This window comes from Balaenoptera acutorostrata, chromosome 8, assembly GCF_949987535.1.
Source record: "Balaenoptera acutorostrata chromosome 8, mBalAcu1.1, whole genome shotgun sequence".
In the NCBI taxonomy this organism is placed as follows: domain Eukaryota; kingdom Metazoa; phylum Chordata; class Mammalia; order Artiodactyla; family Balaenopteridae; genus Balaenoptera; species Balaenoptera acutorostrata.
Window position 1 is genome coordinate 47,345,258 of NC_080071.1, and position 17,123 is coordinate 47,362,380.

At 32.9% G+C, this 17,123-nt stretch overlaps 1 protein-coding gene across 8 annotated transcripts in view; it reads right to left on the reverse strand.

Moving 5' to 3' along the window:
- Positions 1-17,123, reverse strand: part of CALCRL (calcitonin receptor like receptor) — a 100,252-nt gene that overhangs the window by 37,606 nt on the left and 45,523 nt on the right. For 2 of the 8 annotated variants that reach the window (XM_007196150.2, XM_007196148.2), the window contains 7 exons: positions 11,016-11,129; positions 7,367-7,456; positions 7,092-7,180; positions 5,895-5,987; positions 3,106-3,241; positions 501-611; positions 289-401 (listed from right to left, as the gene is read on the reverse strand). In XM_007196150.2, coding sequence (XP_007196212.1) covers positions 289-401; positions 501-611; positions 3,106-3,241; positions 5,895-5,948 — 414 coding nt within the window. In that variant the 5' untranslated portion in view covers positions 5,949-5,987; positions 7,092-7,180; positions 7,367-7,456; positions 11,016-11,129. Of the gene's footprint in view, positions 1-288; positions 402-500; positions 612-3,105; positions 3,242-5,894; positions 5,988-7,091; positions 7,181-7,366; positions 7,457-11,015; positions 11,147-17,123 lie in introns of all 8 variants that reach the window. The other 6 variants (XM_007196146.2, XM_007196147.2, XM_007196151.2 and 3 more) reach the window with 4 other exon arrangements.

Genomic DNA, 17,123 nt, shown 5'->3' on the forward strand with positions numbered 1-17,123 from the left:
GAATTCCACCACAGATGAAAATGTTCTTTTTTCTTACATTTTTAAAGTATGTTTACTTTGGAAAATTCTAAACACCAATACTGAGACACTGAATTACCTAGCAGGATTGCTTCCTCGGTATAATGACCAAATCAATAATTATATCTACGAAGATATTTTTGTTCATTGTTTTTATGATGAAAAGGCTTTACAATGGAATGAACACCAGCTAAATTTTCTCCAGTATTGTATCGGCAACTAACTTTTAAAATAGTGTAAATTAAATCTGAATTTATAATTATTACTTACCTTCACTTTCTCATGTGTGTTAACATTACATTGGGTATAATTTGTCCATGTTCTGTTGCTTGCTGGATGTCTAAACCAGTTTCCATCTTGGTCACAGATTTTTGTAACTTTTTCTTTAAAATTAAAAAGGAAAAAAGGGAACAGTAATTTAGTTAACCTAGGGTTTATTAAATAGATGTCAAGGAGATTTGTATATAAATTTCTGCTTTTACCTGAAGGATCAAAGTCCTGAAAGTAATCTGGGCAGTGCTGCATTGATTCCGTTCCTGCAGCAACATCATTCCAGCACAGCCATCCATCCCAGGTTCTGTTGCAATAAATGCCTTAAGGGGAGAGTAGAAATTAGGGCTTACTAACTCCCTCTAGTTATATAGAAAGACATAAAGTCTTAATGGTAGACTCACACTGACATGGAATAAAGCCTGTCTACTGAAAATGAAGACATCATATAAAATCTTTATAACAATTACTTGGATTATTCACAAAGTAATTATTAGAATAACTGATTGTTAAATTTAGAAATATCTAAAAAATATATGAGGTTTAGCTTTAATTCTAATTCTCAAAGGCAGCTATTTATTTAATAAATCACATGGTCTTTGCTGGTTTTCTTAACCATAAAGTAGTGGTTAATTAATGTCCCTATGCTTGAAGTTCAAAAAATATGGGAAATTGAAAACGTGTTTTATTTTAGAAACTGTATTCTTAGGGCAAGTTATAGTATTTTCTGAAGTGAACAGATGAACATTCCAATATTTCCTGTTTCACCACATTAGCCCTGACACATACTTATTTAGGTCCCTCCACCAAATTCTAGCTCTTACTTTCCTTCCTTTTCTTTTCAAATGAAGTAGAGTGTTTAATCTCTCATTCTTTTCTTACCAACATTAAGAGAAAGAACCTCTTACATGAAAAAATGTAAAGTTTTTAAAAGACATAGAGAAATAAAATGACCAAAATGTTCCAAAGTTATAACAGTCTGTAATCAAAGAGAGTAATTTTCCGCCTTGTTAGGTAAGCACACATAGATAGAAACGTGAATGTTGCATGAGATGTTTATTATTATTAACAGATTTATACAGCAATCTCAGAATCAATCTAGGCTTCACGGAAGTAGAAAAAGTTCTATTGGCCTGAAAATCTAAATAATTCTAGTTAAAAAAAAAAAGCTTCAGATAGTCTGTTTCCCCCCCCCCGTGATTTTCAAACTCTTATATAAATAGCTTGCATCCACATATTACTAAATAAAATGCATTTTGTGGCCTATCAGAGAAAAATTTCCTGATACCGTTTTAGAAAGCCTCACAAACAAGTCCTTATACTGCTCCAAAAGATTCCACAACACTGGCTGCATGATAGATTGCCACATCTAGAATTTTTCCAACTGTGTTGTATGGCATTTGAGTGAGACATGAGTAGGTATTCCATTAAAATATTATGTAATCAAATAGATTTGGAGAACACAAAGTTAAAATAAACATTTCTTTATAACAAGATTTTCTAGAGTATTTAAAATTACAAAGTGTATTATGACTCTCCAAGAGGAAGATTTATTATGCAGTGATCTTGAACTTATTTTATCACAAAAGTATTTTATTATAAAACCCTCATAAATATATTCCTATTGTTCAACAATTAGATTTGAAGCTAGCTTTCACACATATCTAGATGATTTGGAAGGTGTTAATTCAATAATTTTAAACTAATAACACTTAGATTTTAATGGAATAAAGTGAGAAGCCAGATCAGTTAACAAAGAATTTGTATACAAATTTTAATTCTTGATAATTCAATCCCTATTGAGCTAATATCAGATAGCTTGTCGTTGTCTGGCATATTTTAAAGACATGTTTTAATTGGATATATATTGTAATAAAAATATTTGGGCAAATATATCTAACTACTTCTCCCAAGATGAACAAATTATATTGTTCAGTTAGATTAAGGTTCCAAGAGTTGACCAATGTGGAAAAATTGCTTTTTTTCTCTTTCTCACAAGCAAGTTCATTTTGACAGTTACAAATACTAATAATAACCTACTTTTAACATTTCATGTATATAACAAACATTGTATTTTATACTATCAAATATTTTCCCCCAAATTTAAATTCATTGTTTCCACTGATGGTTTAAAGATTTAAAAATACCTAAAGTCTTCACATTTTGCTTTGTTTCACTATGAGTGTTGCATTTTACATTTTGAACATAACTCTGCCTTTAGGGTTGCCAGGTAAAATACAGGACTTGTTTCTGCTTTTGCTAAATTTGGCAACTCTACTTGTCCTTCTCAGAATTGAAGCATATATACGGCACTTAGTAGGCCCTCAATAAATGTTTCAAAAGTACCTTAAAAATATCTTAATGGAAACAGAAGCTCTTAGATTTCATTAGCTTTGCTACCAAATGTATCATACAAAGTATGTTATGTGCAAAAAAAAAAAATTATTTGTCATTTTATTAAGCTACTATCAAGGAGCTTTTGAAAAAAAAGACATACAAATCACATAAACTGAAGATCAACTGTCACTGATTTAATCCAAGACACATACTTATTTGATATTTTAAATATCTTTATACCATAAAAAACGTTACTAAAAATATCCCTGTCGCACATATTTTTATTAGAATTTTTAAAAAGAGGCAAGATAATTGCATCATAAAATGTTCTTCATAAGTAAATAATTAAAACTGCACATATACCGTAAAAACTAGCAATTAACCCATTTTTAAGAATGAACCTAAGGGACCCGTAATAATGCAATGAGGTAGTTTTCTTTCAAAAATATATTAAATGCATTTAAAATTAGTCATGTTTACCTTCTGTTTGTTGAACAGGGTCTTGCATAATTTTTTGGTAACATTCATATTGAGCCGTCATGATTTTATTTCTAGTAACACCCAACTGAATTAAGTCACCAGGGTTCTCTTCTTCTGATTCTGCTATGACAAGAATCTAAGGGATTAAAGAAAATAAAACTTCAGAATTGTGAGAACGTCTGTGAGAGGCAGTCTGTCACATTGGAAAACAGTAAGTGCAGTGATGTACTGCAGGGTCAGTAGGCTCTGGGGGGAAGTTCCTGACTTGTAGTGTTTGCCAGTTTCCATGGTGTAAATATCCCTACCATGTCCAATTTCAAACCACCACCAAGAGTTGCCAATGGCCCCAGTGAGCAGCACAGCCCACAGTTCCGTCTCAGAAGACTGTGGGAGCCAGCTAGCTCCAGGCCATGTATCTGGAATGCAGACAGCTGTATTCAAAATTCACCTCTACTTTTTGACCTGGGAGTATGGACAAGATATTTAACCACCCCCTCTACCACCACCAAAACTTCTGCTTTCTTATTGTAAAATGGGACAAAATAGTATCAAGATAACAGAGGAGAAGTACCTGGCACATGGTAAATGCTTAAAATTGTTGCCATTTTTATAATTACATTTTGATAATCAAAATAATGGCAAGTTATTTATGATGTTCATCAACAGAAGTTTTATTGTATGCACATCAATAAAGGTTTTAGGCAAGGTATATATTTATATTCTTCCACTTTAGTAGCTTTATTTTAAGCTTCACTTATACTTTAATTTCTACATGACTTTTTTTTCCCCTGTTTTGTAGCATGAAGCCTGTATAAACCTTTCTTCAACCTTATTTCTTCTTTGCTTTTGCATAATTCCTATTAATTATTTTCCATAAACAGTTATCTTTCTACTGCTATTTTGTTTCCTTACTTTTGATTTTCTATTCTCTAGCAGGAAGTTGAATTTAATTTAAATTTAAAATAAATAGTAAAAGTCCCTCAGTGTGTGGTACCACTCAAGTTTCACCGTTACCTCGCCACCATTTAACATTAACTTTTTTATTCTTTGATTGGTTTTAATCTCTTAATCAAGATGTATGCAGCTGTTGTGCTGCACAAGTAATAAATGGAAATTTATAACGTCACGAAAAAATTCTTTCCTCCTGTTCTCAGTTTATAGAATTGCATAAAAGCAATATCATTTTTATTCTGACTTAAAAACTCAAGTTTGCACATCGTCTGAATGAATTCAAGAGAAACGGTCACAATTCCTTAAATTACAATAATCAGATTGGTAATCTGTTACAGAACTACCTACAGGGAACCAGCTTTGGCCAGTGCAGCTCATTGGCATGCTCAGTGGAGGGTGGGAGCTGAAGAAACAGGAATCCTGTTTCTTGAATTTCAGTCTGTTTACTTAAGATAACATCTAAGAAGTGCAGAATTTGGACTGCTCCTAGACTTGAGAATGTTTTTAAATACAAATGCTGACAGGAAAGTAGTTGTGCTTTTTTCCCGTTTAGGTTTTCTATATTTTTCTTGAGTTTCTTTGTTTGAATCTTTGTGGGGTTTACTTGGAAACACCACAAGAAAATTATTTGCTGGCACAGAATTAGGTGAGGTTATGTCTCTGAGTTTCTCATACATGTAATAAGAGTATAGTCACTGTTTTAATGTGAAACAGAGAAAAATAGGAACAAAAATTTCTGTAAATAAAAATAAAATTAAATGTCTATGTCCTATGACCCCTCAAGTACAGCAATTGCTTTTTAGTCATCCTTAGTCTACCCTCCACCTCCAGCCCCACGTCCCCTGCATATACATGCAGAGGCATGCAGGAGTGCACATACTCACATACACATCTGCCCCAAACTTAGCATCCATGCCTGTCAGAAAATGGACACTTAATACTTATTTGAGTGAATGGATGAGGAAACTAATTTAAAACATAGTACATGGGCTTCCCTGGTGGCGCAGTGGTTGAGAATCTGCCTGCTAATGTAGGGGACACGGGTTCGAGCCCTGGTCTGGGAAGATCCCACATGCCGCGGAGCGGCTGGGCCCGTGAGCCACGGCTACTGAGCCTGCGCGTCTGGAGCCTGTGCCCTGCAGCGGGAGGGGCCGCGATGGTGAAAGGCCCGCGCACCGCGATGAAGAGTGGTCCCCGCACCGCGATGAAGAGTGGCCCCCGCTCGCCGTAACCGGAGAAAGCCCTCGCACGAACTGAAGACCCAACACAGCCAAAAAATAAATAAATAAATAAATAAAGTAGCTATAAAAAAAAAATTAAAAAAAAAAAAAAAAACATAGTACATGATTCCAAAGTGCTTTTCAATCAATACAGGTCAATCAGTTGGCAGAATGGGAGAAAAACCAACAGGTTGGAATTGCTTTTTTAATAGATCTAACTCAGAATCAGCAGGTCTGATTGAAAATATTTCATCTATTATGTATGACTGTACTATAGAGCCATTCCATTTTTCTTTCAAACTCTGGTAATGGCTTTTCTCTGGCGTCTGCACATTTGTGTGCACCATCCCTCCACCCACACTGCACCATCATACTGTGGTGCCTGCTACAGGACTAAAAGCCTAAAAAGGTACACTGAAGGGAAACAAATGATTGCTGTGATATAAAAATATATAAAATAGATATAAAAATGTACTTAATATAAAATGTACTTAATTTATGCATCCAATAACTACATGTATTTTCGTTATTAGCCTTTATCAATTATGGATATTATGTTGGAAGTTAAAACAGAAATAATCATAGATAGGGAGATACATTAGAGAAATTTATGCTTACCATAAAAAAAGGCAAGAGAAACAGAAAATACAGGATACACTTTTTCTCCATCATTAAAGCCAAGATGAAATATGCTATATAATATAAATCAAACTGCAATAGAAAATAAAAGAAATATAATTTAGCAATATTTATGAAATAAAGATAGATGGCTCTCAATGGAAAAATTTTTAAAACTACACAATAATTTTGCTTTAAGGATTTGATTAATAGTCTTACATATTACAAATGTTAAGAGCATCGTGGCTTAAAGTACTAAAGAGCTTAATTAAATACATTTTAATTTAACTTAATTAGCCTTCCAAGCAGGAAAGCCTCTTACAGATATATTTTTAAGTAATTAGAAAACATCTCGCTTTCTTTACCTTTACCAAAATTGGGATAAAAAGTACAAAGTAAAGAGTTTCACGAGAACATAAAAGCACAAATTTTGATAGCATAGTTTACTATAAAGCTTACCTTTATTTCTGATAAGTATTTTTTTTTTAAAGGATTTTCTTATTTATTTATTTATTTCTGATAAGTATTAATCTTATTTTTAATTTTATGACTCTTCAACAATTTAAGGGAAAAATTTGTATTTCGGACAATTTCTTGAGAGTTAACATCCATAAGTCATAAAAATGGCCTTATGATTTAATAGAAATTATTCTTCACTGCAGCATTCAATTTTTTTAATCAAAAAATAAAAGATTCCCTAAGTCATCTATGTTATTAAAATAAGTTTACAGGAGATGGGCAATACCAAATAAAAGTATTTCTGTTGAGTATATCTAATGATAGATACAGTTCTCTGCCAACTTCTTAATTCTAAGAGACAAACATTGCAGGAGTAACATGTATAATGCTTACTCCCTATAAGTTCCATGATCAACATACTCTGGCAGTATTTTTATGAAATATAAATGACCATGGTTTAGTCATAAAATATAGTATTTATTTAACTGAATGAGTAAAAAATATTTTTCAAAGGATATAAAAATCTAATCAATAGATATTTGCCAGTGGACTATGAACTTAGATTTGATTTTGTTAGGAAACATGTCATGATTTTTATTATATGGCAAATGTTAGAATAAGAATTATAAAAAACTTTTCCTCATTTTACTTAGCATTTGCATTATCACATGCAATGAGAGCATGCCATTAACTAGCACACAGAATCTATGCCATTGCTTGCCCTCATCAATGACTTACCTAGAAGAAACTTTTCTTTTTATTGTAGCAATCTTCCAAATAATGTTTTCTCTTCAATCAGCTACACTGGGCTTTTATTATTAGCTGATCTTTAAAAAATACAACCAAAAAAAAAAAAAAATAGGAAGAATTCCATTAATTCTAGATATAAAAAATCATGTTGTAATAGAGAGAAAACAATGAATCAAAGTTTTTGCAATTCAAAAATTAATGAGTTGATATTTTAGTTTTTATTGCATGGAACAATGAGAAAAATCTAATTTTACAATACTTACATTCACAGTTGTCTCCAGACTCAAATCACATTTTCTCTTGGATTATACTCAAAACCGTCTTGAAAAATTTCTTAAATCCAGGGTCATGACCTGAAATATTGATATAATAATTTAATATTATTTCAATGAGCCAAAATCATTTCCATAATAAATTTAAAATTTCAAAGAAAATGCCACTAGAAAAATGATATTTTTATTAAGCTATTCCAATTTTTAAAAATCTGTTTTGCATACAATATATTTGAGTTTTGTCACAAATATTTGTTGTTTTCCATTATATGGAAAAACTTAACGTCAATTTTCATTTATCCAGGATGGTCAAAACACTAGCAATTAACTGAATCTTTTACTAAGTAAATTTCAAAGAACTAGAGTATGATAAATGGACTTTTAAATTAAACTGTAGTTTAAACTTCCTTTGAATAATTTTATCTAATATTTATTGGAATGTGTTAATCTTAGTTACTTATATCTATTTCCCTAGCTTGTGTGGTGTCTCACAGGCAGAAACCATATCTGATTGATCTTTGTATCCTTTGTCTCTGGCAGTTAATTTACATTTGCTGTATAAATCAATGAATAAATAAATAAATAAATAAATAAATAAATAAATAAATAAATGAAACAATAAAGTACTTTAGGATTTTAAGCTTACAATCAGGAACACTAATCATAACTATTAGTGAACTGTCATTTCTTCTATTAGAAGACTTTAAGTAGTGTTTGAATCTACACTGACACTGAAAATTGGGGAAAAAAGTTCTTATATACATTTCATGTATATAACAAACATTGTATTTTATACTATGTTTACTTTCCTACAGAATAAAGTCCTTTACTCAGTTTTTGAGTTCTGTGGTCGTTTGGATATTGAATAAACAGTAGTTTACTGTACTGTCTTTGGAAGTCATAAAGCTTAAGCCAAATTTAAAACATTAGTCGTCCACATTTTTCTGTATTAAATATATATAAAACACATAGATTTACAAACAGGAATGTAAAGAAATATTGATATTGTTTTATTTGGAAATCAGATAGGTTTTTATGAAGCAATGTTTTGATGATTTACGAGTCAAGATTAAATTACCTTCCATGTGTACATAGGCTCAAAAATTGAAGGAAAAAGTGCCTTAAAAAACATGTTTGAAGTTTTCCTATATCCAACATATTTGAAAAACAGTTCATGCAACAATAGCAGTTATTTTTGCTGCTTATCTAATGGGTTTCAAAATCAGAATTCCAAAAAGTATCTTAGTGAAATATCTCTTAGCATGCAATAGATCATCCTGGCACCAATAATTAAGAGGACTTTATTCAACTCACAAAATATTGATTAGTGCAAGTAATTCCAGTTTTACAGCTTTCTTTCTTTACCCTATTCCCTAGTGATCTGAAAAATGGGCTATTAGGGACAAGATTGTATTCTGCACTGTGTAAACTTGTAGCACTCCTAACCAAGGGGGCAGGTTCATGACCTCTGGTTTTATCAAGGATGCAGCAGCAAGTTTGGGTGGCAGTCTTTCAAAAACATGGTGGACACCTGTACTCTTCATTAGATCTAGCAATGTCCATTTCATGTGGTGATCCAATTTGCTTGAGGCATCTACTCTACAAAGGACTCATCAAATTTCCCTACCAGCAGACACATATGGTGAGTGGTAGTTACGGAAGAATCACCCCTTTCACCAAGAGCTCCCTAGGCCAATTATGGAGGGATCATGACTGGGCATATAGATAATGCCATTGCAGGTACATATGAAGGTCAGTTTAGATTGAGCCTCATATTGGTAGGTGTAATGGCATGATTATTACCAGGAGAAGTATGTTCAATTGTACTCCTAGGTTTAGCTTATTGGTTCTTTGTATACAGCCTCTCGTATGTTCATTCGGCAAGTTGTTCTCTCGTCTATGTTTAGCTTATTCCAAGTTTATCTTTGCTGAAGTTCACTTGATATCAATTGACCTAAGCTGTTAAGTAAATTATTGTAAATTTCTCAGATCTAGTTAAACTATTTACTGGCAACTGAGTTGCATGTTGCCTGGTGAAATATATAGTAGCTCCCATTAAATTTGGAGGAGAGATCAAGTACATAATTAAAGGAGGTCAAGTTAAATGACTAAATCTGGTAGTGGATTTTTCCAAGTGAGCTTAGGTTTGTTTAATGGGAAAAGCACTTCTTCAAAACTGAGAAAGCTCAAATTTAAACTCTTAAGTGAATCTGTAATCACAGTGGTACTAGTAGTAGTTATTGGCATTTTCTCTTTCTGTTAGCCTCATGAACCCTATAAATACCATTTTATTATCACACCTCAAAATTAAAGTGGAAGATTTGGTTCTACTACTAGAAACAAAATAACTTTCTTTACTGTACACATGGAATAAAAAATAGCTTATAAATAGTCTACAAGCTTCTTGACCAAAGAATCACCAAAATAAAATTTAAATGATTGATTTCATCACAGAAAGAACTTTGACTTGAGACCTCAAATAACTTTTGAAATATAGCTTCCTAGTCACTCAAGGCTTTATGTAGCATCATTCTGGGTTCATTTCTTAAAATTTCAGTAGATCTGCAACCCAAGACAGTTCTACATTTTTTTAAACAGTTCTACACTTCCAAGTCCACAAAGTTTAACCAATCTTCTTGGCTTACTTCAGTGTAAAAACATGTTTTATTCTACATAAACATAATAGATTAGTGTGACTTAATCAATACTAATTTACCAGAACATAAAAGCATAAATCCAGTGCCTTTCAAACCCGCTTCTTATTTTCTCAGATTTTTATTATACATATACACACTTTCCATTAATTTATTTTTCTTAATAATAATTCTTATTTTTAGTTGAGTCACCTAACCCTAATATTAAAAGTGTATGTTCACTCCAAGATTAAGAAAAAAACCCTAATTTTTGTTTTCCACTCCTGCATTTCCAAAATATCTTGGATTTTCAGAGGCCCTAAGCCATATTCTCTCCTCCTTTTATTTATCCAGTCACTATAAAGTTGGCTAACAGAAGCATTTCTCACATGTATCTAATTTGCCATTAAGTATCCTGAACCTTTGTGTGAGCAAAGTGAGGCTGTTTCCTATCTAGGTACATGCCTTCCTTTATGGCATATTAAACAAGCTACATTTCTCCTGAATCAAAACAAGGAAAAAGCACTTTTCAATCCCAATATTCTACACGTCTATGACAAATGCAAACTTCTTTCTGTCATTTTACACTATGTGGAACAGATTGTGCCGCTAAAAATTGTATCCAAGTACAAGACCTGGTTACCTGTTATTCTCTCCTCACTGCTTATTTTTTGGCAAAACATAAGTCTTTGTGCTAGAATAATTCTTGCAAATTACTGTCTTTACTTCCACTAGAGTCTTTGAGAAAGAAATTCCAGTATAAGGTTTTAATTCCCCACCCCCATCCTGACCTGGAACATTCCTAACACTTTCAATCCATGAAGCAGTAAGAAAATTAAAATATAAATAGACTTCTCTTTCCTGAAAATCTGTTACTGATATAAGAAAATCAAACTGTAAGTCCTTTTTTATAATATGGCTTGGGGTTTTCATTATTTAATGAACAGTTACTAAATTACTGTTGTAACATAAACCAGAATTCCACAGAGTATGGGTTAATGGATCACCTGTATCAGAATCACCACCAGAACTTGCTGAACACGTGAGAATGTCTAGGGCCCACAACAGAACCTCTGCATCAGAACCTTCAGAACTTTGGAATCTGCACTTTTTGCAAGCACCTGAGGAAATTCATGGCCTGTTAAATTTTGGAAAGCACAATGTAAGTACATCATCATCATTTGGCCATGTTGAAACCTGGACACACTTATATTCCTCTGTCTCTAGGTACTAGCCAGACTATTTTAAAAGTACTATTAAGTATAAATCAAGCAAAATAATCCGCAATGTTCTCAGGCATAATTAATATCTGAGAACTCCCAGAGCAAGTTATTCAAATATCCTATTTTAAAACATTTCATGTATTGTTGTAATTATTCCTTTGTACTGTTTGTGCCTCTAGATTGTGAGCACAGGAAGAATAGGACATGGATCATATTAATCTCTGTAACTCCAAACCCTAGCAAAGTGGGGGCATAAAGAGGGTATATAAAGTATGTTTTGAGTAGGTTACTTACAAAATGAATTTAATCAAGTTGAAGAAACCTGGTGTTCTGGGATGTTCTCAACCCTCTCAAACATATTAAAATTTTCTGATACCTTAAAAAAGTCATTGCCTGGATTGTAGTCCAAGAAATTCAGATTCAATTCATCTTCACTGTGGCCCAGAGATAAGCATTTTATCAAGTTTCCTAGGTGATACAGGAATATACAGCTAAATTTGAGAACCAGTGGGATAGACAGAAGAATCCTGTGGTAGGCAGAATAATGAGCCTCTGAAAATTTCCATACCTAATCCCCAGAATCTGCAATTTTAAGGTTATGGACCTTAAAATAGGAAGATTATCCTAGATTATCATGAATTATCCTGGTAGGCCTAAACTAAGCTCTTCAAAGTAGAAGAGGAAGGTCAGTCAGAGTGATATAGCAGAAGAAAGGAAGCAGAAGAGATATGGCAACATAAGGAGTTGATGCACTGTTACTGGCTGTGCCATGCAGGAGCTCATGTACAAGGACCAGAAATAGGCCTCTAGGAGATAAAGGTGGCCCTCAAGCTAACAGCCAGCAAGCAAATGGGGACTCAACTGTACATCCTGAAGGAACTGAATTTTGCCAACAACCTGAATGAGTCCAAAAGCAGATTCTCTCCAAGATCTTTAGAAGAAAACACAGCTCTGCCAACACCTTGACTTTGGCCTTGTGAGACTTGGAATAGAGAAACCAGCCAAGCCCATAGGACTTCTGACCTATAGAACTGTGAGATAATAACAATGTGTTGTTTTAAGCCACTAAATTTGTGGCAATTTGTTACAGCTGTGAGAAAAAACTAGGTACAAATACTTACCTGATAAAAAATTAATTTTCCCATCAAAACTAAGTGGTAATTTTCTGCTTCCCAACTGGTCAGTCATTCCTCCTAACTCTAGAATACAGATCTTTTTCAATTTATGATAGGGTTATCTCCTGATAAATCATAAATTGAAAATATCATAAGTCAAAAATGCATTTAATATACCTAACCTACTGAACACCATAGCTTAGCCTAACCTACTTTAAACATACTCAGATCACTTACATTAGCCTACAGTTGGGCAAAATCACCTAACACAAATACTATTTTATAATAAAGTGTTGAATATTTCATGTAATATATTCAATACTATACTGAAAGTGAAAAACATAAGGTTGTATGAGTACAGAATGGTTGTAAGTGTATCAGTTGTTTACCTTCATGATCTTGTGGCTGACTGGGAGCTGCAGCTGCTGCCACTGCCCAGCATCACAAGAGAATGTCATACCACATATTGCTTGCCTGGGAAAAGATCGAAATTCAAAATTCAAAGTAGGTTTTCTACTGAATGTGTATTGCTTTCACATTATCATAAAGTCAAACCATTGTAATTTGGGGACTGTCTGTGTATTCATTATACTGCAAAGCAATCATGTTAGCTAGCAGTATTTCTTTCTAGCTGCTCCTAAATTGCTGTGTGATTTCGAGAAAATCAATTCAACTTTTTTTCTGCATGGTTTACCCAACTAGAAAATGGGTACTCAACTTGATCTCTAGCTTCTTGTTTGCTACTGCATCCTTGTTAGAAGAGGTATGCTGGAGTCAGAGAGCCATATTTTCAAACTTAAGCTCTTGCAACACTTAAACTCACTAAATCTATTTCCTGACCTGAAAGTGGGTGTACAAGTAGTGGCTGAATCAATGTTGCCTAGAATTTTTATCATAACTCATCTTGTCAGTGTGTTAAATTAGATAATAGATATAAAGAATTTGTCTAATAATAAATACACAATAAGCATTAGCTCTTGCTATTATCATTATTACCATATTATTTCAATCAGTTGTCACAATGCTAATCTCAACTGAATGAACCAACATACATATTTTAGTGATTTGGCCAAGGTCACATAGAAGCTTAGGGCTGACACCAAGCTAAGAACTCAGATTCTCTGACCCTAAATCTGGGCCCCTTTGTCCTACACCATCCTGACTCAGAGGACTGAGTCATTTATTTGGATAATTAAGGTTTAAAAAGTACGGAATACATTTCTATTTTGCTTATTCAGTTATTTTACTTAACCAGCCATTCATTGTATTGCATTTTATTTTTATTCATAAGACACGTTTGTATTTTTTTTCTGGCACAATTTCTTCTTTTAACTCCTTTCCTTAGAAATGTTGTGACATTTGATTTTTTTTTTTTAACTTATATTAGTAAATGTCTTGACAACTCAGACTTGCCATTCTGCTAAGGTACCAAAATCAAAAGCACATGTATTGTCTCACTTTCAAGCACTTTAAAATGCAGTTTAGATTAAGAGATACTTCTAGAAATTCAATTAGTCATCTTACCCTATTTCTTGAGCAACTACTTTCACTTAGGTGTGCACGGAGACAGAAGTGAACACAAGTTAAGATTTCTGCTCTCAATGAAAATATTTATCAAGTTAGATAGTGGTAATCTTACACTGATTTTAGAGGATTCGTTCAGTACTTTTAAACACAGTCCATAAGAGTCATTCCTGAGGTTCTAAAAAGGGATGATTTCACAACATTTAAGACAGGAAGCTAGTGCTGGGCCTCAGTCAGTACACTTTCAATGAGCTTGAGCAGGTTAAAACCTTCCCAGCTGTCTCATTTGTAAAACAAAAGAGTAGGATAAGATAAATTTAAATATTGAATAAAGGTTCAAAATTTATATAAAAAGAAAAATATGGTTAGTATAGGAACAGTTTTGTTGAAAGTAACCCAAATCCCAAGTATCCTTGAAACCAAGTCATTCCTGACATTTTTTTCTGGCTCAGGAAGACTTTCCCTAGGTCTCCTACTACCAATTACCCAAAAGGAGTTTGAGTTTGAATCTAAGACAGTGGAAAGTGGACCATTTGGCTAGATGCTCTTTCTTTTGTTACATGGGAATTCAGAGGAAAGGTATCTAGGCCAAAAAAAGAAAATCGCATCTTGATTTCACCTCTTCATATACTGCCTCTTTTTAAGAGCCATTCTTACTTTTGAAAGGCCATTTGTAAAAAAAAAAAAAAAAAGGCTAGTTCTCTCTTCTGCACTGCAGAAAATTGAAATTAGAAAAGCAAACATACTTCTTCATAAGCCCCCTTGCCAGACTTCTCAGAATGGAATCTGATCAGTTCATCTAGGCCAAGCTAAACTTATTACCATCATCGTTGGAATAGCCTTAATGCTCCTAATACTGGAAACCAACAATTTCTGAAATTCAGCTACATTGGTTTTTATCTCTTTTGCATTTAACAGAAAATGACTTAGATAAAAATTTAAAAATCATACAGTGCCAAACATTACAGGACATGTTAAGAAATGATGCAACAATATACCCAACAAGTTAATTAATGAAAGAGTAAGAAAGATTATTATGTTTAATTTATCAAAATCCTATGAGTGACTTAGTATAAAAACACATCTAATATTTAAAAAGGCAATAAAAACTCTCATAAAAACCTCCAGAAAGTATTTTATTTTTGAAATGACACCTTAGTTTAATAATAACTATTAAATTCCAAATGCTAAGAAAACATGTATTGTAAATATTGCCCCATTGCTAATGATACAGTTTTCCTTTTTCCAGAGAGTTATTGAAATAAAGTAACATCCAACTGATATTTATAATTAGCATAATTCAGGGACAATGTGTGAGGTCAGTTACAAGTAGAGGCAGTAGTTGTACTGATTACTAATATGAGTTAGATTTCCTGATTTTAAAACCCAACTCAGCCTCACACTTGCAAGTTAAACAACTTCAGTAAGAATAGTTTTCTCATTTGCAAAATAGTTTTTAAACCAGAAGGCTATTGTGAAAATAAAATGAGATAATGTACCTAAACATTTTAGAACACAGTAAATACTAGTTATTATTATTATTATATCACATTAAAATTTTTAATAATATAAGTAAGTTCATACATGTTTTAAGTTATTTGCCACAATTTCAATAGCATTACAGGTGAAAATTAATCCTATATTTCAAGGTGATCGTCATAAGCATCTTGACTTTTTATCTTCTGCAGAAATAATATGATTGTTTCTATTGTCATTTAAATCAGTTATGAAAATATCAAGTTAAGTGAATGATAACAAGTATATTCTAAATATAATGCCCATCTAGTTAATAAATAACTGCATATTTCCTAATACTGAGCTTATATAAACTAAAACTCTAGCAAATTGTACACATTGTCACATTGTAATCAGTCACATTGTAAATAATATAACATGCTAATCCAATTAAAAACAAGATATAAAACCTCTCAAATTTGACTCTAATTTTAGGTTGACTGTAATAGCCTTTACTAACACTGTATTGGAACCAAAAAGAAAAATATTGACTCTATGCTTACTTGCTTATCTAATGAACATTCCAGGGTGAATAGTTGAATAACCATTAAAGAGAGATAATATTGTGATTAAATTTAGGACTTCATTTTACACTCTGAAGTACTTACTCTTGGGAATAATTTTCCCATTGTGGGCATAATTAGCCATTTCCGGTGATTTTGGTCACCTTCTTTTTATTTGAAAGAGGCAAGTGGCCAAATATCAGCCTAATTAGTAAAAGGTAGGTGGGAACCTGAAAAAAATTGCTTTGTACTTGATGGAACACTCTCCCTCCAGGAGATCTAATATGGAAAGAATTGCTTGCCCAAGAGCATAGAAACAAAACACATCTTTCCAGCTCTTTGGACTACGAGCTTTATACCTATTTCCCTTTCACAAAGTCAGGAATCAAGTTCTATGCGAAAACATGTTTTCTTCCTCAGACAATAACATCAGAAAGTATATAATTCTGCTGGAATTTTAATTTAAATTAACATAGTAGTCCATCATAAAAGTTATGGTATTTTTGTTATTTGTTTTCAATCTTTCTCCAAAAAAAAAAAATTTAAACAGCACCTACCAACATATCTCAGCATTTTGGAACCACGGGAACTCTGTTGGTACTGTTGGTCTGGCACACTTTCTTTTTTTCCCTGAAAAAATGAACCTCTCTTTCCACTGGAAAATCTATTCCCTCTGGTTCAAGTGAGGCTGCTCTACTGAGGTAGAAAGTGACTGAAAACTAGTCAGATTAGCACAATCCTCTGAATTAGGTTGATTTAGGAATGAAAATGTGGTCCAATCTGTACTGTCAAAATTCTCCCTGGGACATTTCTTTTAATGTTATCAGGGAAAAACCATCAAGTTACATTTTATGCCTAAACAGGATTGATTTGGAGTTTTGTCTCTTGCAACCAACACGTTTCTAACTAACAATTTGAGAAATGCTAGTGTAGTGGAAAGATTACTAAGAAGGTTCCATTTTGCATTCTGCCTAGCTTTACCGAGCCTAAGATAGTTACACTGCCAGCCCCCAGTTTCCTGACCTGTAAAATAAGATGACTTCAATCTCTCTTATGCCTTGTAATCTAAATATCTCCAAATTATTTTCTTTTTCACCAAGGCAGGACATCATTATTCATTTCCAAAGCATATTCCAAGCCCAGCCAATATAAGTTCATAAACTAACTTTTTCCACCCAATACATCTATGATGTGATTTTGTTTTTTAAATTTGAAATAACCTTAGGCATATATGC